This window comes from Pan paniscus, chromosome 11, assembly GCF_029289425.2.
Source record: "Pan paniscus chromosome 11, NHGRI_mPanPan1-v2.0_pri, whole genome shotgun sequence".
Lineage (NCBI taxonomy): Eukaryota > Metazoa > Chordata > Mammalia > Primates > Hominidae > Pan > Pan paniscus.
In genome coordinates this window covers 123,839,433-123,862,648 of record NC_073260.2, presented here as the reverse complement: position 1 = coordinate 123,862,648, position 23,216 = coordinate 123,839,433, and the positions used below count along the sequence as shown (strand labels likewise).

Below are 23,216 nucleotides of genomic sequence, written 5' to 3'. Positions count from 1 at the left end.
TAAAATGAGGCTCATGCTTTATTGGTGTTTATGGCCGTTATAAGTTTGAGTTAATGACAGAAGACTTCACAGTTGCCCACTCTGCTGTCCATTAACTTCCCAGTTGTGCCTGTGAAAACCGTTGCCACCTGGTGAGAATTTTGAGCATCTAGACCAGAGTGCCAGAATTCTGAAGGTGTTTTGTGATTACTCCACATGTTGCTGTCGTTTTGTTTTGTTGAGACAGGGTCTCACTCTGTCTTCCAGGCTGGAGTGCAGTGGTGCAATCATAGCTCACCATAGCCCCTAACTGCCAAGCTCAAGCTATCCTCACACGTGAACCTCCCGATAGCTAGGACTACAGGCACTTACCACCATGCCCAGCTGTTTTTTGTTTTGTTTTGTTTTGTTTGTTAGAGTGGGGGTCTCACTATGTTGCTCAGGCTGATCTGCAACTCCTAGGCTCAAGCAGTTAACCTCCCTCAGCCTCACTAAGTGCTGGGATTACAGGCGTAAGCCAATGCACCCGGCCTGTTTTTTGTTTTTCCTCAGAGACGGGGTTTAATTCTGTCGCCCAGGTTGGAATGCAGTCTCAATCTCCCAGCCTCAAACCATCCTCCAGCCTCAGCCCCTCAAAGTACTGGGATTACAGGTGTGAGCCACTCCCAGCCTGTAATGACTCCTGTTTTTATCCCTATTGTTCAGGTAGCACTTACTTTCTGTTTAGTATGAACATCTACCATTAGTGGCCCAGGGCTGTTAATTAAACCACCAGCAGTTCCTAAAAATTCACATGGATCCAAGTTGATGGGTTGAAACTAGAGGGGAGTCTAAATTCTTCATTTCAGTAGTCAACTTTTATATTGGTTAATTTAATTCAGTGGATCTCAATCCTGGCAGCACAATAGAATCACCTAGGGAGGAGTTTGAAAATACTGATGCCTGCAATTGGAGACACTAGTTGTATTACCAAGGCTTTGACTGGAATGGCATGTTTACAGACTGCTTTGGGGAACTGAAGTTGATCTTTAGAGCCAATGGAAGCCCCTTGGAAAAACTGACCTCCCTCATACCTTGTCCTTTACAGGGTTCCTAACCTGTGGTAAGTAAAGAATGTCACTTTCTGACAAGCTCAGGAGCCCCAAGTTACTTTGGGACCTCAGGAAAAGAGGAAGTCACCTAATTTATATAGGTATCTGCAGGCACAAATAAATTCTTGGCTGGGCTCAAGAGGTTTGTAAAAGGTCTAATTTGAGATTCCTTATGAAAAATTTCAGCAAAGTCAATGTAAAAGAAAAAGGGGGGGCTATATGGCAAATACTTACTCTTGCTGCACTTTATGCAAATAATTAGCCCAAGCATAATAAGACTAAAACTTATTTTGGAAATAAATTGGTCCTACTATGATTGGTCTTTGGTAGAAATAGAAAACCAGAGAGAGAAAAATTATGTTCCAGAAAAACTGTAGTACCCCTTTTATTGACTCCAGCCTTGTCCATTTTTTTGGATAAGGTTATCTGCTGATAACTCAATAATTGATTGGTTCTCAGGGTCATTTACCTGGGTCCCTCAAGGCTTCAGGTTGGTTCTACAGGGACTCCTGAAGCTAGGACTTCCACTTCTTGTGGTAGGGCTTACTATTAATCTTACAGTCTGCTGTTCACTTATGTGCTGTACTAAAACTGTGGATAAGAATGACCCCAACCAGACACCAGTGAAGGCATACGGTCAACTTCAAGACGGTTTCACTCCTCTTACCTTGGGGGCAACCCCTTCCCCAACAATTTTCCATAAGCAAGAAGAAATTAGAGCTGTCATTAGCCTTTCCCATCTCCATAGCTCACACCTCAGGATTGAGGTGTACCGAAACCCAAGGGGGTGGGGACATTGAAACTGCCTTTCCAAAATCATGACAGTAAAAGAAACCTGACATAGCTGACTCCGTCTTACTTCTGACCTCCAAGCTGTCCTTGTTCATTCCTAGGCACAGGCCAAACTAACTGTGGGTAGAATTTGGTTTATAATTTAACCTTAAAGCGAGGATGATAATAGCCCTTCCCAAGACTAAACTGCCTTTGTAAAACTAATGAAAGCACACAAGTTTAGAATTATGGAAGGGCCCTGAATTCTATTTTATTTATTTTTTTGAGATGGAGTTTCACTTCAACTGCAAATAAATGTTCATTCTCTGTCTCTCTCTCTCTGTCTCTGTCTCTCTTGCTCTGTCTCTCTCTCATATCTGGACCCATCCAGATAGTTCATTGTATCTACATTTTTTAAAGTCTCACCCTCGATTCAGGTGATTCTAAAGGGTAGCTAGGGTTGAAACGACTGAATTTTGTTTGTTGGCCTCTTTATTCTTTGGCTTTCCTGGCTGCACGTTTTCTTCGTTTTGCTCAAACACAGCAGTCGTTTGTCAGTCTTACATTGGTGCATGTGGTGCCTACAACTACAAATGGGTCCTTATCAAGTTCAGAGAATTGTTTATAGGCCACTCAAGACCAGCCAGAGTTTCAACACCATCCAAAGAACATTTTCTGGCAATATAGGTGACCAATTCCCTCTGACTTGACAAAGGAGAGCCAGTTTGGAATTTAATGAGGTTCTTTTCCTTACCAGTTAAGCCTCAGTAGAATCCCCATGACCTTTGGTTGAATTACATGGACACTTATTAAAGGCTCTCAATGGTCCCGCACTGTTCTAAGCACTGGACAGGACACCAAATAAGAATGTAGCATGGAGGAACTCAAGATGCTGACCATCTCATTGAGGAGACAGGGCATATTTGAATCTGGACCGTAAGTGCTGCAGGACAATGATGGGGAAAAAAGAGATCTCTGTGGAATGGTTGGAATGGTATCATAGAAAAAAGACTAGAGAAGATAGAACTTGGGCCAAGCCTTGAAAAGAGTATGGGTCAAATTCAGCTGGTGAAGGATGGTGCATTTCCAGACCTGTAGGATGATCTAATTACTCCCTACTCACAGAGTTGGAGTAATTAAGTCACAGGACCACTCTGAACAGAATGGACAGAGTGGAGGAGTAGCTGAGAGGTAAAGTTCCCGCAGGCAAGATGAAAGCTTCCACCTTGACCCTTGGATGCCTGCAGGAGGAGGTGGACCTTGATTGGAGAAGCTTTAAAAAGCCCTAGTTTACAAAAGTAAGCTGTGGTGAGAAAAATTATAGCACCTGGTATTCCTGGGTGACACTATCTGGAAGGGGTGGGAGGAAAGGCTTACCAGGTTGTTAGAAATGTTCTGTATCTCTGTTACAGAGGTGGTTACACAGGCGTATACATTTACCAAATTCCATCCGACTTACACTTAAAATCAGTGCATTTTCGTGGGGCATGGTCACAAGCCCCTGGGTCCTGTGGTCCTAGCTACTCCAAAGGCCAAGTTGGGAGGATTGCTTGAGCCCAAGAGTTCAAGGCTACAGTTAGCTATGATCACATTCCATTGCACTCTAGCCTGGGTGACAGTGTGAGACCCTGTCTGTAATTCATTCTGTGCATTTTATTGTCTATAAATTGTGTTTGAATTTTTTAAAAATTTTAAGTTGTATTTAAACAGAGAGAACCTATGGATTAAAAGACTTTAAAATAGTAGCAACCAATGGAAATACATGACTGGAATTCTGATGCAAACACCCTATTAAAGAAATTTTTTAGAGACTATTGGAGATTGGGCACAGTAGCTCATGCCTGTAATTCCAGTACTTTCAGAGGCCAAGGTGGGTGGAGAGCTTGAACCCAGCAGTTCGAGACTAGCCTGGGCAACATAGTGAAACCCATCTCTATTAAAAATATGAAAAAAAAAAAAAAAAAGAAGCCAGGAGTGGTTTTGTACGTCTGTGGTCCCAGCTACTTGGGGGGCTGAGGTGGGAGGATTGATTAAGCCTGGGAGACAGGTTGCGGTGAGCAGAGATCACGCCACTGCACTCCAGCCTGGGTGACAGAGTGAGATGCCATATCAAAAAAAAAGACTATTGGAGAAATTTGAATACTGACTGGATTATGTGATAATCATACTTATCTTTTTTTAAGATTTGATAGTTTTAGCCTCAATGGTTTGCATTTTTTAGAGTTCTTTTAGGGACATATACTGAAATATTTATGGATGAAAATGATTGAATCTCTAGCTGTTGCTTCAAAATAATCCAGTGTGAGTGGGCAGAGGGAGTTATCAGGGAAACCAGATATTTTCTAATCATTGTTGAAGCTAGTAATGGGAAGACAGGAGTTTATTAAACTATTATCTACTTTTGTATCTGTTTTATGGTTTCAATAATAGTCAAAACTATCATGTATTTGCATTTAAAAAGTCATTGTTGGTTATTGAAGAGGAAAATGCTTCGTACAAGCATTTCTCTAAAAAGAGTGTTCTGGCGGCCAGGCACGGTGGCTCACCCCTGTAATCCCAGAACTTTGGGAGGCCGAGGTAGGTAGGTGGATCACCTGAGGTCAGGAGTTCGTGACCAGCCTAGCCAACATAGTAAAATCCCGTCTCTACTAAAAATACAAAAAACAGCTGGGCGTGGTGGCGGGCGCTTGTATTCCCAGCTACTCAGGAGGCTGAAGCAGGAGAATCACTTGAACCCGGGAGGTGGAGGTTGCAGTGAGCAGAGATCGCGCCACTGCATTCCAGGCTGGGCGACAGAGCCAGACTCAATTTCAAAAAAAAAGAGTGTTCTGGCATTCAGTGATTAACTAGTGAGACTTTTTGGAGGCCGCTGCAATATTTTCTAAGTAATGATGAATGGACTTGGAGAAGGAAAAATGAAGATAAATGCCCTCCTTTATTTACTTTGCTTAAAATAAGTCAAAGGCACATTAGGCATTTCATATTTGCAGTTAGGGGACATCAGGTCACATAGTGTTAAACGTTGTTTGGACCGCTGAATTCAGTATTGTGTGTATGTGTGTTGAGGAGGAAGTTGGAGTTGTAAAGGAATCGTCCAGGTAGCCCCCATGTCCCACAGCTAAAGGAGAAAGCATTGTGCTGTTGATTTGTGGACAAGGGACTGTTCACAGAATTAGGAAATGTGAGTTCTAGTTCAGCTCTGTGGCCTGGGGCAAGTCCTGAACCTAGCTGGCCTTCAGAATCCTTAGCTGGAAGTATGAGAACTAAAAATTAGGTGATATCCCTTGAGGTCAGGAGTTTGAGGCCAGGCTAACCAACATGGTAAAACTCGGTCTCTACTAAAAATACAAAAATTAGCCAGGCGTGGTTGTGCACACCTGTAGCCCCAGCTACCTGGGAGGCTGAGGCAGGAGAATTGCTTGAACCCGGGAGGCGGAGGTTGCAGTGAACTGAGATCACGCCACAGCCCTCACTCCAGCCTGGGTGACAGAGCAAGACTCTGTCTCAAAAAAAAAAAAAAAAAATTTAGATGATCTTTAATGCCTTACATTGAATTTTTTGCCAGCTCTCACTCTTTTACTATAGTGTCATTGTTTTAAACCAGTTTTCAAAGTGGGCCACCTGCATCAGTGATTCTTGTAGGTGGTGGGGAATGTCAGAAATGCCATCACTTGGCCCCCATCCCAGAACTGCAGAATGATCTTCTGGCAGCATGTGCCTGGGAATCTGCATTTTAGCCAATGTCACAGGTGATTCTTAGGAAGAATAGAACTCAGAGCAGTTTTAGGGCTCGTTATTCGTTCTTTTTCTTCATATTGCCTCAAAATACAATCAACACTTAAGCTGCTTTTCTTCTAAGAATCTAAGAGATTTCAGAGCTTTACTGTGAAAGGGATAAAGTTGTAATCACCTGACATTGTGAGTAGATTTAAATGTTTAATTTTTGTTAGTAATTTATAAAGTATAATTTAGGAAATACTAGAGACAAAAAAGTTATAGTAGCCTGTGACTCTTTAGCCTTAGCAAAGCAGTGTTAAATGGGTTTCCTGTATATCCTTCCATGATTTTTCTAATACATATATATGTAAATATAATTATTTACTAATGCCAGTAGGCAGCAATGAGAACAAAACCTCTTTTGTATTTTTTTTCCCCATGAGTCAAACATAAGACTTCAGATTCAGATCAATTCTGGTGTGCTATAAGGCAGGCCTTTCCTACAAGGGGTGGAGAGGCCAGCCTTTCTTCTCTTGGTGGGGAATGGCCTGAGCTGTGTTGTGGGGCAGGCCGCTGATTTGTGTGATGTATCATTAGAGGGAATAAGCCCATTGATCTTTTCTAGTTTCCGTTAAACTTGAACTGAGAGGCCAGGCACGGTGGCTCACGCCTCTAACCCCAGCACTTTGGGAGGCTGAGGCGGGTGGAACACCTGAGGTCAGGAGTTCGAGTCCAACCTGGCCAACATGGTGAAACCTGAGTCTCTACTAAAAATACAAAAATTAGCTAGGCATGGTGGCACTTGCCTGTAGCCCCAGCTACTCGGGAGGCTGAGGCAGGAGAATTGCTTAAACCGGGAAGGCGCAGGTTGCAGTGAGCCAAGATCGCACCACTGCACTGTAGCCTAGCAACAGAGTAAGACTCTGTCTCGAAAGAAAAAAACTTGAACAGAGACAAAAATTAAAAATAAGGCCAGGCGTGGTGGCTCATGCCTGTAATCCCAACGCTTTGGGAGGTCAAGGCGGGCAGATTTCCTGAGGTCACAAGTTCAAGACCAGCCTGGCCAACATGGTAAAACCCCGTCTCTACTAACAATACAAAAATTAGCCAGGCATGGTGGCAGGTGCCCATAATCCCAGCTACTCGGGAGGCTGAGGCACAAGAATCTCTTGAACCAAGAAGGCAGAAGTTGCGGTAAGCCAGGATTGCTCCACTGCACTCCAGCCTGGGCAACAGCACAAGACAAGACACTCTCTCAATTAAAATAAAAAGTTATTTACCAAAGTAGGTTTATTTTCTCCGTATTATTGTATGACCTATTTTTAATACACATCATGCTCATCTATGTTAATATTCTCCTATATCAAGATTTGTAATGGCCATATAGAATTCCTTTGTATAAATATACCAGTGCTTGTATGGTTGTTTCTTACAAGCAGACTGTCTGCCTCTTTTTACTGTTTTAAACATGGAAACAATAGCCTTCTGTATCTTTTTGTACATCCTTAGGATAAAACTTTTAGACAATTAAGTGAAATAATTTTTCATTTTTAAAAGTGATTTTGAACACAGTTAACCCATATTCACTATAGAAAAAATGGCAAATCCAAGGAAATTTTTTTTTTTTTTTATTAGAGTCTCGCTCTGCCGCCCAGGCTGGAGTGCAGTGGGACGATCTTGGCTCACTGCAACCTCTGCCTCCCGGGTTCAAGTGATTCTCCTACCTCAGCCTCCCGAGCAGCTCTGGATTACAGGCACTCACCACCATGCCCAGCTAATTTTTGTATTTTTGTAGAGATGGAGTTTCACCACGTTGGCCAGGCTGGTCTCAAACTCCTGACCTCAAGTAATCTACCTGCCTCAGCCTCCCAAAGTGCTGGAATTACAGGCATGAGCCACCACACCCAGCCTAATCCAGGGAAAAATTAAAACTACCATAGCTGTTTCATTTAGCACAGAGTCAGATAACTTTTCGTGTGTGTGTGTGTGTGTGTGTGTGTGTGTGTGTGTGTGTGTGTGTGGTAATGTATTTTAATAGGATCACACAATACATGGAATTTTATTATCTGCTTTTTTCAATTAACCATATATTACAAACATTTTTCCACATCACCCACATTGAAAATTCTACAATATATCTGTATACCAAAAATAAAATTCTAAGCCCCCTAACCAACGGAATAGATCCCTCCTGTCAGCCAGGGGATTCCATAGTAAACCTGAAAAACTAGTTCAGGCCATGATGGGAAGGAGGTGTCAAAAATGCCTCATTATACCCTCCTCCCTTTGGAATTCAGGCACAACTGACCAGCATTAACATTAAAACAGAAATCTTAGGAGTGACAAACAGACTCTTTATAGCAATAAGATAACAAATTCCAACCTGACTCTCCTATAGCATCACATGACAGCAGACCCTAAAAGAAATTGAAGTATTTTACCCTAAAATATATTTCTTCGATGTATTTTGTCTTTTGTTTTGTTTCTTTTGTTTTCTTGAGATGGAGTCTCACTCTGTCACTCTGTCACCCAGGCTGGAGTGCAGTGGCACAATCTAGGCACTACAACCTCCACCTCCCGGGTTCAAGCCATTCTCCTGCCTCAGCCTCCCAAGTAGCTGGGACTATAGGCACCCCCCACCATGCCTGGCTAATTTTTGTATTTTTAGTAGAGACGGGGTTTCACCGTGTTGACCAGGCTGGTCTCGAACTCTTGACCTCAGGTGATCCACCTGCCTTGGCCTCCCAAAGTGCTGGGGTTACAGGCATGAGCCACTGCTCCCGGCCTCTTAGATGTATATTGAAATGGCCCTGCAAGGCTGTCTCTTGTGGGGAATATCTACATTATGTAGAGAATCCCCTTACCTGTCCAGGCCTTTTCCTGATCAGGAGAGATTCAGAGTCTGGTACCTATTTAGGTCTGAAAAGAGACAGACGTTTACCATCTTTGTAGATGAAGCCTGCTACCTGGAGGCTTCATCTACATAATAAGAACCTTGGTCTTCACAACCCCTTATCTTAACCCAGACACTCCTTTCTGTTGATTCCAGGCCTTTAGATAATAAGTTAACTTTTTCAACCATTTGCCAATCAGAGTATCTTTGAATCTACCGAAGACCTGGAAGCCCACCCTTATTTGAGTTCTTCCACCTTTCTAAACTAGTGTATACCTTACATGCATTGATTTGTGTTTGCCTGTAACTTCTAGTCCACTAAAATGTATAAAATTAAGCTGTAACCCAGCCACCTTGGGCACATGTTGTCAGGACCTCGTGAGATTGTGCTTTTGGCCTTGGTCATTCATACTTGGCTCAGAGTAAACCTCTTTTTTTACAGAGTTTGACTCTTTTCATTGACATATCTGTATACATTAATTACAACATATTATTTAATCCAAATTGCTTCAGTCAGTATACAGATTTTAAGTGGCTAACATATACAAAAGCACTCTAGTAGATTTGTTAAGAGAAAGTTGATCAGAACTGTTTGATGCCCTCAAAATATTGACCATCTACAAGGGAGTCTAAAACCATCATACAAGTCATCTTGTACATTGTATCACAGATCCCAGGAGAAGGTACAAAAGATGGGCTGTGAGAGTTCAGGGCAAGAACATTGTTAGTGAAGGAGATCAGGGAAGGGCCTGAAGAGGCAGTGATGGGAGGGTGCGGCTGTGTGAAGATGGGGGAAGAAAGGTATTCCAGGTAGTAGAATGGCATAAGCTGAGGCATGCTGCCGGGAAACAAGAGACCTGCATCTCTATACAGCGAGTACGGGCACTTAATGGGATGCAGTCCCTGTCCCAGTAAGGATGACAGGAGGGGTGGAAAAGGAAGTTGGGGGGGTCAGCCAGTACCAGGTTATGGATAGTTTAGAATCTCTGGCTCTGCAGTGTGGACTACATTTCCTGAGCAGTGGGTGCTTTTTAGGCGTTGTCACATTTTGTTTTAGCTGGAATAATGATGGCATTGGAGCTGGCTGGGAGTAATGCTCTGAAGCGTTGTGCCAGAGTGGAAACAGTAATGGAAGAGGAGCAGTAAGAATGCTACTTCCATGACTAGAAACCAAGGCTACGATGGTAGCAGCCAAAACAGAGAAAAGGAGAGGTGCTGTGGACTTAGAATGGCTCGGCAGTCTGCGTATGCTCATGAAATCAGGAAGTCTGGAGAGTCAAAGGGGCTTCTGAGTTTTGGTGGCTAGGATAATAGTCCCATTTTAAATTATGAATGGCAAGAATTGTTTTTTTTTAAGCCTGCGTTTTCAGTCCTAGCATCACACACTCTGTACCTTTCTTTTTCCTGATAGGCAATTATTTGGGATATACCTGTAAGTGTGGAGGCCTTCAGTCAGGAAGTCCCTTAAGCTCCCAGACATCCCAGTCTGAGCAAGAAGTGGGGACCTTAGAAGGAAAGCCAATCAGCAGCCTGGATGCCTTCCCCACTCAGGAAGGTACGCTGTCTCCAGTGAACCTGACAGACGACCAGATCGCCGCTGGCCTCTATGGTAACTTTTCTCACTCACAGTCATTGGCATCAGGATTCTAGGGCCAGCATTGCCAGCATTCCAATTTAATGTCAATGTACCTTTTAAATTGACCTGGAAGAAAGTTAATATCGTTATTCGGAAGGTAGTCCCAGAATATCTTTAAATAAGGTTACCAAAGAGGCCGGGCATGGTGGCTCACACCTGTGATCCCAGCACTTTGGGAGGCCAAGGCAGGCAGATCACTTGAGGCCAGGAGTTCGAGACCAGCCTGGCCAACATGGTGAAACCCCATCTCTACTAAAAAATACAAAAATTGGCCAGGCATGGTGGTGCACACCTGTAGTCCCAGCTACTCCGGCGGCTGAGGTGGGAGAATCACTTGAACCTGGGAGGTGGAGGTTGCGGTGAGCTGAGACCACGCCACTGCACTCCAGCCTGGGTGACAGAAAGAGACCGTGTCTCAAAATTACCAAAGAAAGAAAGCTGTACAAGAAAGCTTACCTGATATTACAAATTATGAAACATTTTAAATAGCATTTTATTCACGTTCTGGCAGGCATAAGTTTTTTCAGGTTATCTCAGCTGAAGAAAAATAATAATCCCTGTTTAGTACGTAAATGGTCCTTGAGGCTCGTGAGACACAACATCACTTTATAAGCAATAAAGCCAGATACAAATGTCAGTTTTCACTGGCTTTGTTATGTCTGGAAGTACTAATTGATTTTTTTCCCATGTGAAGAATGTTTGTTATTAATGGAACTTTGAATTATTTTCTTTGCATGCACACAGTTTCCCATTGAATTTTGTGGAAACTTCTCACATATATATGCCAAGATCTACATTTACATGCATGAGAAAAGAACTGTACAGGAAAAAAGATCATTTAACATGTATGGGTGTGAGTTTTCATTTTTACTGCCTTGACTTTTTCACAGCATGTACAAACAATGAAAGTACACTGAAGTCCATCATGAAGAAGAAAGATGGTAACAAAGATTCAAATGGCGCAAAAAAGAATCTTCAGTTTGTTGGCATTAATGGAGGGTAAGGAAAGATGGTGGTTCCAGAGGCTAATGCTGTCAGTCTCCTTTGCCTCCTGCCTAAGTCACATTTCAAGGTGCCTAGTCGGGGAAGCGGCCACAGCGCAGTGATGAAAGATTCCCTCCTCAGAAAGGCGGAAAGGTGCATTTGGGCTTTTCTTTCCTCCTCTGGTGCTGTCTTTAAGGATTTGTCACTCTCTTAAGGATACCTGATGAAGCTGAGCGGTTTACATCTCCTCACCTCTGATCTGAAAGAAATAGTCTTCAGCGAACGCAGCAGGGTTCCTGCACTGTGTTGGACAACTTGTACTTACCTATATGAGAACTCACAATTGAGCAGAAAAAGACTGAGAGCATCACTCTCTGGGCCAACGATCATCATCTATTCCTTCAAAATGGGTCCTTTTGCTTAGCTCTCCATGTTTACGACCCAAATTGTAGGGCCTTTCACAATTGATAACCACATCACCAGTTTGCTTTCTAAATACAATGGTTATTGTTTGTTCCTTCTCTTTCCATTGGCCCACGTACATAGTTAAGCCCCTTTGTTGTCCTACAATTGAATCAAATCAATGAATTGATACATGGCCCCCACAAGAAAGAAATAATACAAAGTGTACCATTAGTGTTTAACCTTATGGTGCCTGTTTTCCAAATCTAGAAGTTTTATTCAGTGATAATGGCCAGGAGATTTTGGAGGGCATACACCAGAAAAACTATTGATTGCCTATGTAATCTATTCACCTTGATACTGGGAGAATTAATAGGATGAAATAGGAAGAAATGGGGTGGGGGGGACAAAAAGCACCTACCGATCTGTTTTCCATACAGTATGTTTTCTCTTGATTTATACTAAGCCGGAGATGCCATTATTTTCTTTAACAAGTGTTACATGATACCAATTGGTTATATGATACCGATCACCAATTTAAGTTAGAGTCCATTCAAAACCACCAGGCATTTAAATAGACCTTACTTTGAACTTCTAAGTGCAGGATCTAAAACCACTAGTGAAATTTCTGGAGTCAATTAGCAAATCCCTTCATATAAATTTCTATCACTGGGTCTTCGTGAGCACACCTTGCATCTCCTGAAATCCCAATTGCCACCTAGGTATGAAACAACTTCAAGTGATGATTCCAGCTCAGATGAAAGCTCTTCTTCCGAGTCAGATGACGAGTGTGATGTCATTGAGTATCCTCTTGAAGAAGAGGAGGAGGAGGAGGATGAAGACACTCGGGGAATGGCAGAAGGGCACCATGCAGTTAATATTGAAGGTTTGAAGTCTGCCAGGGTGGAAGATGAAATGCAGGTTCAAGAATGTGAACCTGAGAAGGTGGAAATCAGAGAGAGGTGTGGTACATTCCCCTTCCCTCCCTTGCCCCTCCCACATTTAATGTACTTTGGCAATAGAGTTGGCCAGTTCAGAGCTTTTGTAATTAAATGTTTGCTTTTATCTGTTCCTCAGAGGTATACACATCTTGACATACTAATATATACAAGTGCAGAGTATTGCAACTCTTAGATCTCTTATGGTAGAATGGCCTGATACCTAATCACCCTTGTTTTCTGAAACCTTAACTCTGCTATATAATTTAACATATGGAACCACAATCCACTAAAACTTCCATTGTTTGAACACCTTACCTTATAAAGACATTTTAATTTTTTGGTGGCCAACCTACTTTAGGATTCCAGATTTTATGTTTAGCCGTTTATCTTGATACAGGTGTCAGTATCATTATTACAGGATCATTGTGTGGATGAGGCCTCAGCCAAACATCACATATACTGTAAAGATGATGCATGTCACTTACATGTTTGTATTTTGTTACACATTGAATGATCAGGAATACCACAAGAATGGAGTTGGGTATATCATAAATAGTAGCTGAGAAACACTCTGGTTGGCTGAAACATGTGCCTCAAAGTGGAAGTTTTCAAGACCGTTAGATAAGGATTTGACGCTCATAAAATAGAGTAGAAAAGGTGGAAACTTCAGTGTGGTTCTTCACTATGTGAAATATAAATAGAACATTTCAGAAAACTTACCTCTATTTAATTTGGCAAATGAAAGTTTAACTGCATTAACACAAGGTAAGTGTTTTTAGTTTATATTTCCAAGTGTTTCACGTGGCTTTTTAACAGCTTTGAGATGTAATTTATATACCATATGTCATTTTTTTACTCTTCATATGGGTTAAACACTTGAGTCACCAAATGTGGGTTCAGATGTGTGGTTTACTGGTCAGCACAATGGATATATGGTAATTTGTGGAAAGTCAAGGCAAGAGGATTGCTTGAGCACAGGAGTTTGAGACTAGCCTGGACAATATAGTAAGACCTCATCCCTACAAAAATATCAATTACCTGTGCATGGTGTCACATGCCAGCTGCTCTGGAGGATAAGGTGGGAGGATAACTTGAACCCTGGAGGTTGAGGCTGCAGTGAGCCAGTGCACTCCAGTCTGGGTGACAGAGCAAGACCCTGTCTCAGAAAAAAAGTAATTTGGGTCTCCTTCAACCCCCTTAAAATTAAAAATATTTTTTAAAAACTTAGAACAGGTTGGACACAGTGGCTCACACCCATAATCCCAATACTTTGGGAGGCTGAGGCAGGCAGGCAGATAGCTTGAGCCCAAGAGTTCGAGACCAGCCTGGGCAACATGGTGAAAACCTGTCTCTACAAATAGAAAGCCGGGTGCGGTGGCACACACGTGTAATCCCAGTTACTTGGGAAGCTGAGGTAGGAAGATTGCTTGAGGCTGGGACAGCAAAACTACAGTGAGCTGTGATTGCACCACTGCACTCCAGCCTGGGCAACAGAGTGAGACCTTGTCTCAAAAAAAAAAAAAAAAACAAAAACGGCAAAAAAAATCTCTAAATGTTATTCCAGAATGTTATAAAGGCCAATTGGTGAAGCCGAATGTCACCCTCCCAAACAAGGCCTCAGTCTCTGGCTGGAGGTGTTGGCTCTGCACAGTGGACGTAACCCTTAGACCCCTAAGGATTTCTGTGCTGCCTCCACCCAAGCACCTTGTGCCATAATGACCTGCCTAGGCTGGCTTGGGGCCACTTGCCTTTTAAAAATATATTTTTAAAAGTTGAAGCTGCGCACAGTGTCCCACACCTGTAATCCCAGCACTTTGGGAAGCCGAGGCAGGTGGATCACCTGAGGTCAGGAGTTCAAAACCAGCCTGGCCAACATAGTGAAACCCCGTCTCTACTAAAAATACAAAAATTAGCTGGGCCTGGTGGTGCACACCTGTAGTCCCAGCTACTAGGGAGGCTGAGGCAGGAGGATTGCTTGAATCCAGGAGGCGGAGGTTGCAGTGAGCCAAAATCATGCCACTGCACTCCAGCCTGGGCAACAGAGCAAGACCCTGTCTCAAAAAAAAAATTACATATTTGGGTTGAAATAAAAATGATTGATTTTCTTCTTGTGACCAATCATAACTTGTTTTTTCTCCTTTCAGGTATGAATTAAGTGAAAAGATGTTGTCTGCATGCAACTTACTGAAAAATACTATAAATGACCCCAAAGCTTTGACCAGCAAAGATATGGTGAGTTTGACCTGCAAACACCATCCCCAGTGTGTACAAAGTGCATGAGTGGGTTCATTGTCAAGGCCAGCTGTAGGCTGCCCGAGTTGTTGCTTGCATGCTTTTCTCCTGAACTGTTTCCAGCATGAGTGGGCTGGGTGAACATCATGTGGTCTTGCTCCCTGGATCACACTGCCAGCGTTTCCTTGAGGCCCAACTTCGGACATCCTTTACCCACCCTGGACTTTTCCTGGGGTGGAGGCATCTGTGAGGCATACACTTGCAGACAGAAAGGAGGGCTAATTGCAGTCAGTCGTCATCTTTCTACACATTTCATTTCTATTTATAGAACAGTAAGATCCAGGGAGCAGCATCCAAGAATTTTTTTTTTTTAAGTTAGCATATGTTTTTAAAAGAAACCTATCTGAGCCAAGGTCAGCATTCCTTTCAGTTATGAAACTGTATGTTATGCTCTGATGTGGAATGCAGGCGGCCACTATTTTTAAACTAAAAATAACCGCACTTGTCATCTCGCAGTCTAAGAAATTCAGAGCAAACAGCAAAGAGTTTGTGGTTGCCTTAGTGATCACGAATGGTACAACATAGGACACAAGTATTTCTATGGCAATGGTTAATCTGACACCATGGCCAAGAATGACATATTCTCATGTGTCGAAGTTATGTGCACATTCTTTCATAGGCCAGACTAACCCACTGGTTGACAGCTGTCTTTTTTATTAGTGCATTGAGAAAATGTAGGATCCCCTAAGGATACCAAAATGCACAGATACTCAAGTCCCTTATGTAAAATGGTGTAGTATTTGCATATAAACTATGCATATACTTTAAATTCTGCCATATATTTTAAATCATTTCTATATCATAATACCTAATACAGGGCCAGGTGCAGTGGCTGACACCTATGATCCCAAACACTTCGGGAGGCCGATGCAGGCCGATCACATGAGGTCTGGGGTTCGAGACGAGCTTAGCCAACATGGTGAAACCCTGTCTGTACTAAAAATACAAAAAGTTAGCCAGGCATGGTGGTACACCCGTGTAATCCCAGCTACTCGGGAGTCTGAGGCTGGAGAATTGCTTGCACCCGGGAGGTGATGGTTGCAGTGAGCCAAGATTGCACCTCTGCACTCACGCCTGGGTGACAGAGTGAGACTCTGTCTGAAAAAAAGCCTGGAGTGCAGTGGCGTGATCTCGGCTCACTGCAAGCTCCGCCTCCCGGGTTCGGGCCATTCTCCTGCCTCACCCTCCCCAGTAGCTGGGACTACCGGCGTCCACCACAACGCCAGGCTAATTTTTTTGTATTTTTAGTAGAGACCGGGTTTCACCGTGTTAGTCAGGATGGTCTCGATCTCCTGACCTCGTGGTCCGCCCATCTTGGCCTCCCAAAGTTCTGGGATTATAGGCATGAGCCACCATGCCTCCCAAAGTGCTGGGATTTACAGGCATGACCCACCGCGCCTGGCCTCAAAAACTTAACACAATGTAAATGCTATATAAATAGTTGTTATACTGTATTGTTTTGTATTACATATTTTTTAAATATTTTCACTCTGCCCGTGGTTGAATCTATGGAAATGGAACCTGTAGATACAGAGGGCCAGCTGTACTAAATAAAATTGCTGGTCAAGTCCAGGCACAGTGGCTCACACCTGTAATCCCAGCACTTTGAGAGGCCAAGGCAGTGGATCACTTGAGCCCAGGAGTTCAGTTTGAGACCAGCCTGGGCAACATGGCAAAACCCTGTCTCTACAAAAATTAGCCAGATATGATGGCATGTACCCATGGTCCTAGCTGCTTGGGAGGCTGAGGCAAGAAGATAGCTGGAGGCCCAGGAAGTTCAGGCTGCAGTGCTCCATCATCATGCCACTGCACTCCAGCCTGGGAGACAGAGTGACACCCTCTCAAAAAAAAAAAAATTCCTAGTCAAGGGGAAACATAGAACTACATATTGAAATTCTTGGATTTGTATTCATGAAAATACCTGGCTATACCCTGGTCACTAGTAAAACCATAAAATCTCACTGCAGTGTCAGTATTTCCCATCAGGTTTAACCTAAACTTAAAACTGGTGCCTTACAACCCCAGATTTTATAGCCATAGTACACTTTTCTTTCACTGTTCTCAAAATACTAGGTTACGTGGCCTTTGGGAAGGATTCTGTTTTCCTGCATCCTCCAAATTGCCGGGCATGGTGTCATCCACACACACTGTGATGGGTACATCTTTTTAATTGAATTTTCATTTGGTGTGAAAGTAGTGGACGAGTGAACACAATGCCAGGGCTAGATAATCATGTCAGGACACCAGTTATTTAGCAGTAATAGAATTAGGATGACCAGAACACGTAATTTCCCTTCTTTCAGTGTGACAACTCCAAAGACACAGGAATCTGAATATATACAGAAGAAAAAGGACACTTTTCACGTGACCCAAAATGTGATTGAAATGGTTAAAACTAAATAATCAGTAGCAGGATGATAAAGAGATGGAAGCTCTATAATCCCAACTCTACCTTTTCTACAGAAAGAGGACTCTTGGGTTCTGGTGCTTCTGACATAGGCTGTCTTTCTTTGATACATTTTTAAACTTTTAAAGAGTAAGCACAGCAGAAATGAATATTAAACTCATATGAAGGCCCATTGAAAAGACATTGTAGTCATCCTCATCACCAGTACTGACTGCTCAGTCTCCACTGAGCTTCTTGTGACCCAGGGTTGAGTTGATCATCCACAAAGCAAGTGCCTTCTTCATGTGTCCACAGCCTAAGGAAGTCAGAGTGGAGCTGATGAGAAAATGAAATGAGTTCCAGACGGGCTTCCCTTTTATTTTCCCTTTCCATGGTTGAACAGTTGTATTTGGGATTGGGGTGGGAATTGGGTTGGCTATATACGTACGGTCTCCCAACCTAGTGCTGTGCTGAGGAGTTGAAGGAGGTGAGTTTGGTCTGGATAGGAAGGAAGCAGCATAATTCAGTGTAGGCTAGTTAATTTCTTCCTAATTTCTATGAAAATTGTTTGCAAGGCCAGTATGATTACATAATATTAATAGCTTAATACCTGGAGCCAAGCCTGAGTGTTTATTCTCATCACAAAAACTATGAAAGCATGGTATTATCCAATTTTTCAGATGAGGAAACGGAAGCAGCATAACTTCCCTAGGGTCATAAAGCTTTTAGGTAGCAGATCCTGCTTTTGAAACTCAGTGGTCTGGCTCCAGAGCCTCTGCTTCTGCACGGTGCTGTCTGGTCTCCTTTATAGACATTAGAATCTACACGTCGTTTAAAATCAGGAGAAATGTCCCAGTTTGGTGTTTGAAGCTTCTCTTAGGGCTGTTGGTTTTTGAGAGCAGATTCTAACTGCATATATATACTTTGACTATAAAAGGACAGGTTACTTGTGCTTTCAACTAGGTCTCAAAAAGTCTATAAATAGAAGAACTAACGACCACTTGGTGTTTTGGCAGAGGTTCTGTCTGAACACCCTCCAGCACGAGTGGTTCCGCGTGTCCAGTCAGAAGTCAGCCATTCCAGCCATGGTGGGGGACTACATAGCTGCTTTTGAGGCCATGTCCCCAGATGTCCTCCGCTATGTCATCAACTTGGCAGACGGCAACGGCAACACAGCCCTCCATTACAGCGTGTCCCACTCCAACTTCGAGATTGTGAAGCTGCTGTTAGATGCCGGTATGTTGGCTGCCCTTCCACCCCCTCTTCTCTGACAGCACTTGGGTTGTGACTCATGTCAGAGAACCTGGTTGAGCCACTCCTGAATTCTCTGACCATGCTAAAAATCCTTTTTATTGCTTTTCCACATGACATGGCAAGAATTTTCTTGAGTCATTCCTAAGAGGCTTGAAGTTTAAACAAAACTGGGTGACACAGATTCTAGATCTGTTTTTGAAAGGAGGTTTTGAGGATCTTATTGCTGCACTTCAGCTGCATTCAAGTGAGAGGTGTATCCCTGGTAAGAAGCGTGACTCACGTTCGCTCCTGAGCTGAATCACGCGGGCTTGGCCGGTTTGCACTCAGGAGGCAGAGTGCTGCTTACAGGCCCAGGGTCACAGCCTTGGTGCGTGTGGACCACTTGATTTGACCTTACTCCATGACTGCTGTCCTTGCAGAAGAGTGTGGTTAGTCAAGATGGGGACTAAGCAAAGCCACCTTAACAGATGGTCAAATGATCACCATTCTCACCAAAATATACTGTTATTGGGGAAACAGCATAGAGCAAAGGGCATGTTATTCTTGTCTCTCAACCATAATAGAATAGTAGAAACTTGTTATCCCAGAATAGAGCCAGTGGACATCTTAGACATGAAGTGAGGGAGGGGCACATACACAGATGGTACCCTCAAGAAACTGTGAGCTTTCAACTTCTTGTTCAAATGGAGCAGCCTAATGCCACATAGACCCCAAATCTTTTAATTTTTGTAATACATATTTTTATTTCTAGTGTGTGACAGAGAAGTCACAGTATCTCAGTCTGATTAATGAGGATGCAGTGTGAACCTTAGAATATGCAATCAAACTGTCCAATTTTCTGAAATTCTGTCTTCATCCACTGTCCAATCTCTTCTGCTCTGTTTTGGGAACTTGGAATTGATGCAGAGAAGAAAGCCAAGCAGATTTATCCTTCCTTTCTAAGTGTGTTTGTTCCCTCTTTTTGGAGCCATGTTAGGGTATAACTGCTTCCATCTTACAGGAAGGAATTTCAAGCCCCTCCTCTTCAGGCTTTCTAGACTATAAACAGAGCTGGTGATACAGTCAGCCGGAGTGATTGTTTAAACAGAAGTAGATAATATCCAGGGAAGCTGAAAACAAGATTTCACTATCACTCCTGACAGGAACAGCTTAGTATACCCTTAGAAGTTGATAAAACATCTTGGCAAATTAAGTAATTTTAATTCCATTGCTGGATGGTTTGGGTTAATCACTTATCTTAATGGTTACTGCTCCCCCTTCTAGGCTGAGATTCTGGCTCCGTAAGGTGTAGATCTCGGATGCTTCAGCATCTATGCAGAGCAAAGTCCGCAAAGTCCGAGGTGCTGAGGAGCCCCGAAGCGCACACGAACTCACCTGCTTCTCCGCCACAGGGCCTTTTATTTTCTGCATTAAAAACACCCACTTTTAAAAACATGTCCTTAGTATGGAGTTGTTTGGGATCTTAAGGTAAATGTTCATGGTACCTTTTATTTTCCTTTATGATAGAAACATTCTGAACATTTTTAACTTCATATTTGGTCCCACATAAAAGCTGCTTTCTGACACTCCCCATTCCGGTCATTTCCGAGAAAGTGCCGAAGGAACTTTTAAATGCTCGAAGGATAATTTTATCCCTGAAGACTCCTTAAGAATTACGAGAATAGAAAAGGTCTGGTTCATCGGTTCTGTTGAGGGGACTTAACTGCACTTGCTCTCGACCATGAATTCTGGAGCTGGATGTTATGTGATTGGAATTCTGCTTTTCAGGACCCCCGACAGGCCGGAGTAGTAAATTCAGAGTCTCAGAATGAGTAGTGTTTGGATAAGTAGGTGCCACCCTGTCCAACGTTCCATATGTAAGCGTTTACAAACACTTCGTTGATGAGTAGCTCACTACCTGCTTCACTTTCCTAAACACAGCTGAGTGCCTAGATTCCATATGATCGTTTATTCTCAAGAGCAACCATTAGAACCACCACCCAGACTTCCAAGCCATTGCATTTCAGCCACCAGTTGCAAACAAGATATGCTGTAGAAGCTTACCGTTGTTTCTCTTGCTTCAGGTCTTGTGAAATGGGGGGGGGGGAAAGGTTTTCGGTTTAGTATGAAAACATCTCTCACATTTCCTTCTAAGTCACTCTTGGTCTCCAGCCACCTGGTACCATTTTACTGGGCTCCTGTAAACACCATCCCTTCAGTGTCTTTAGAAGGGGCTGCTTCCTAAGAGACTTTTTTTTTTTTTTTTTGGCAGATGTGTGTAATGTGGATCACCAGAACAAGGCAGGCTACACCCCCATCATGCTGGCGGCCCTCGCCGCTGTGGAAGCAGAGAAGGACATGCGGGTTGTGGAAGAACTCTTTGGCTGTGGGGATGTGAATGCCAAAGCTAGTCAGGTTAGTGCGCCTGGTTCCTGTGCTCAGGAATGCACCCCTAACCAGCAGGCAGGACTGCGGTGGCCACTCTGGCAGAGCAGGCATAGATGCCACGCTCCCACCACAGTGCACTTGTTTGCAGGCCTGCCCTGAGTCCATACACTGCCTGGTAGTCCTGGCTGACCAAACATACCAGGGAAATAAATAAGGGCTTAAATTTCACACTGGAAACTTCTCCCTCCTTTGCCTTTCGTCCACTTGCGTAGTTTGCATGGACATACTGTTAGTTCCCCTACATAAAAATGATTGGGCATCCCCATCAGATACTCAGTGACTGTTGCTTCCTCTCTCTGTGTTGTAGTGTCTTCATAGCAAACAGTGTCCCAGGTCCAGATGTGTTCACAGCTTGACTTTTTTTTTTTTTTTTAAGAGACAGTCTTGCTCTGTCCCCCAGGCTGGAGTGCAGTGGCGTGATCTTGGCTCACTGCAACCACCTCGGGCTCCCTGGTTGGAGTGATTCTCCTGCCTTAGCCTCCCGAGTAGCAGGGACTAACAGGCACACACCACCACACCTGGCTTTTTTTTTTTTTTTTTTTTGGAGACTAAGTCTCACTCTGTCACCCAGGCTGGAGTGCAGTGGTGCGATCTTGGCTCACTGGAAGCTCCGCCTCCCGGGTTCACGCCATTCTCCTGCCTCAGCCTCCCAAGTAGCTGGGACTACAGGCGCCCACCCCCACGTCTGGCTTATTTTTTGTATTTTTAGTAGAGACAAGGTTTCACCGTGTTAGCCAGGATGGTCTGGATCTCCTGACCTCATGATCCACCTGACTCAGCCTCCTGAAGTGCTGGGATTACAGGCATGAGCTACTGCGCCAGCCCCTGGCTTTTTTTTAAGTAGAGATGGGGTTTCAGTGTTGCCCAGGCTGCTCTTGAACTCCTGAGCTCAGACAATCCGCCTGCCTCAGCCTCCCAAAGTGCTAGGGTTACAGGCGTGACCCACCACTCCAGGCCCACAGCTTGACTTTTAAACACCACCTGAACTTCCAGCCCCTTACTCTACTGAAACATCCTCCACGCTGAAATGAAGTTGGCTCCTTACTTTATGCCCTTCCTTTGCTCATTGCTCATAGCTCATGGGAAGCTGGTTTCTCCCTGCTTGCCACCACCTGCCCCAAGTAGTTCCATCGCCAGTTCTTTTCCTTCTGTCACCACACTCTTCCCCCAGCGCAGCCCCACTAGAGGCCACCACTGCCAGCTCAGTACGTACTTCTGAAGTCCTTGTCATCTCTTCCCATAGGCGGGACAGACGGCCCTCATGCTGGCGGTCAGTCACGGACGGATAGACATGGTGAAGGGCCTTCTGGCCTGTGGGGCTGATGTCAACATCCAGGATGACGAGGGCTCCACGGCCCTCATGTGTGCCAGCGAGCACGGGCACGTGGAGATCGTCAAGCTGCTGCTGGCCCAGCCCGGCTGCAACGGTCACCTAGAGGACAACGTAAGCTGTCTCCATCGGGCCTCCTGGCCAGGGGTCTGGGGGACTCTGGACGGGAGCCCTGGGAGTGCCTTTTGGCCAGGAGCGACCAAACCCTCCTCTATTCTCCTCTGGGATTTGTGTCGCCATCTAGGTGCCTCCCTTCACAGCCAAGCTTGGCTACACTTACTGTGTGCAAACTAACACTGTCATAAACTAGCACCCAAAGCAGAATAAATAGGCCCTACCCCAAAAATTCATGAAATGAAAAAGTGATTTAACGGGCGTGTCCAAGAGCCCCTCTACAAAAGGGAAATCAGTGGATTTGCAGAATCAAATTCAGTGTAGGTGACTTCTGACAGGTGCACTTGGAAATCTGGATTATCATTACAGGCTGGGGTTACACGGTGACTGAAACCAGTTCCTACTATAGTGAACCTTTCCCACCCAAAGTGAAGGCACTGTGACCCATCAAAGTGAGTAGCTTGTGACCAGCATATGCCGGAGCCTGTAGAGTAGCTGGACTTCTTGAAGCATTTTCCCATTTCTGCTTAGTCTGTCCCATCAACACCACTCTGCTCTCTTCTCCCAGTTCCCAGGCTGTCCACATTTCCAGATAACTCCTTGACCAGGAAACTCAACCAAAGCGGGTACTTCTGCGTGTCTCTAGGCCAAAGGAGAGGAGTGGTGATAGGTAGAAGGTAGGAACTGGCATGTAGGCAGTGAGATGGTTTAAAGGTCACAGAGGTCGGGTTGGCTTGGTTCCGGTTTTCAAAGTTTATCTCTATGGATCACAGGTTTGGATCAGAGCTTCTTTAGCTCAAAACACCAAAAAGTTAGGAAAATATCCTTTGTAGGTCAGATTCTTCTGGGCCCAAGCCAGTAGGGAGAAAAACCAGCAGAGTTTTTCACTGGTATGAGGGACTGACTAGCTTCACACTCAGCCATCTCCACAGGAGCACACGGAAGCTGCAGCTGTAGCAGATTCCCTTCTTCCCCTCTGTGGGAGGGAGAGCTTCTGAC

At 44.0% G+C, this 23,216-nt stretch overlaps 1 protein-coding gene and 1 long non-coding RNA gene across 17 annotated transcripts in view; both read left to right on the top strand.

Moving 5' to 3' along the window:
* The window catches only part of KANK1 (KN motif and ankyrin repeat domains 1), a 276,823-nt gene that overhangs the window by 250,875 nt on the left and 2,732 nt on the right, over positions 1-23,216 (top strand). For 11 of the 16 annotated variants that reach the window (XM_055092205.1, XM_055092204.1, XM_057298779.2 and 8 more), the window contains 7 exons: positions 9,863-10,060; positions 10,978-11,086; positions 12,196-12,435; positions 14,559-14,646; positions 18,109-18,328; positions 20,598-20,740; positions 22,017-22,217. In XM_055092205.1, coding sequence (XP_054948180.1) covers positions 9,863-10,060; positions 10,978-11,086; positions 12,196-12,435; positions 14,559-14,646; positions 18,109-18,328; positions 20,598-20,740; positions 22,017-22,217 — 1,199 coding nt within the window. The remainder of the gene's footprint in view (positions 1-9,862; positions 10,061-10,977; positions 11,087-12,195; positions 12,436-14,558; positions 14,647-18,108; positions 18,329-20,597; positions 20,741-22,016; positions 22,218-23,216) is intronic. The other 5 variants (XM_055092208.1, XM_063594041.1, XM_055092207.1 and 2 more) reach the window with 3 other exon arrangements.
* Positions 22,224-23,181, top strand: LOC117981618 (uncharacterized). Its single transcript, XR_004673189.2, has 2 exons — positions 22,224-22,669; positions 22,786-23,181. It is a non-coding gene; the product is annotated as an uncharacterized LOC117981618 (long non-coding RNA).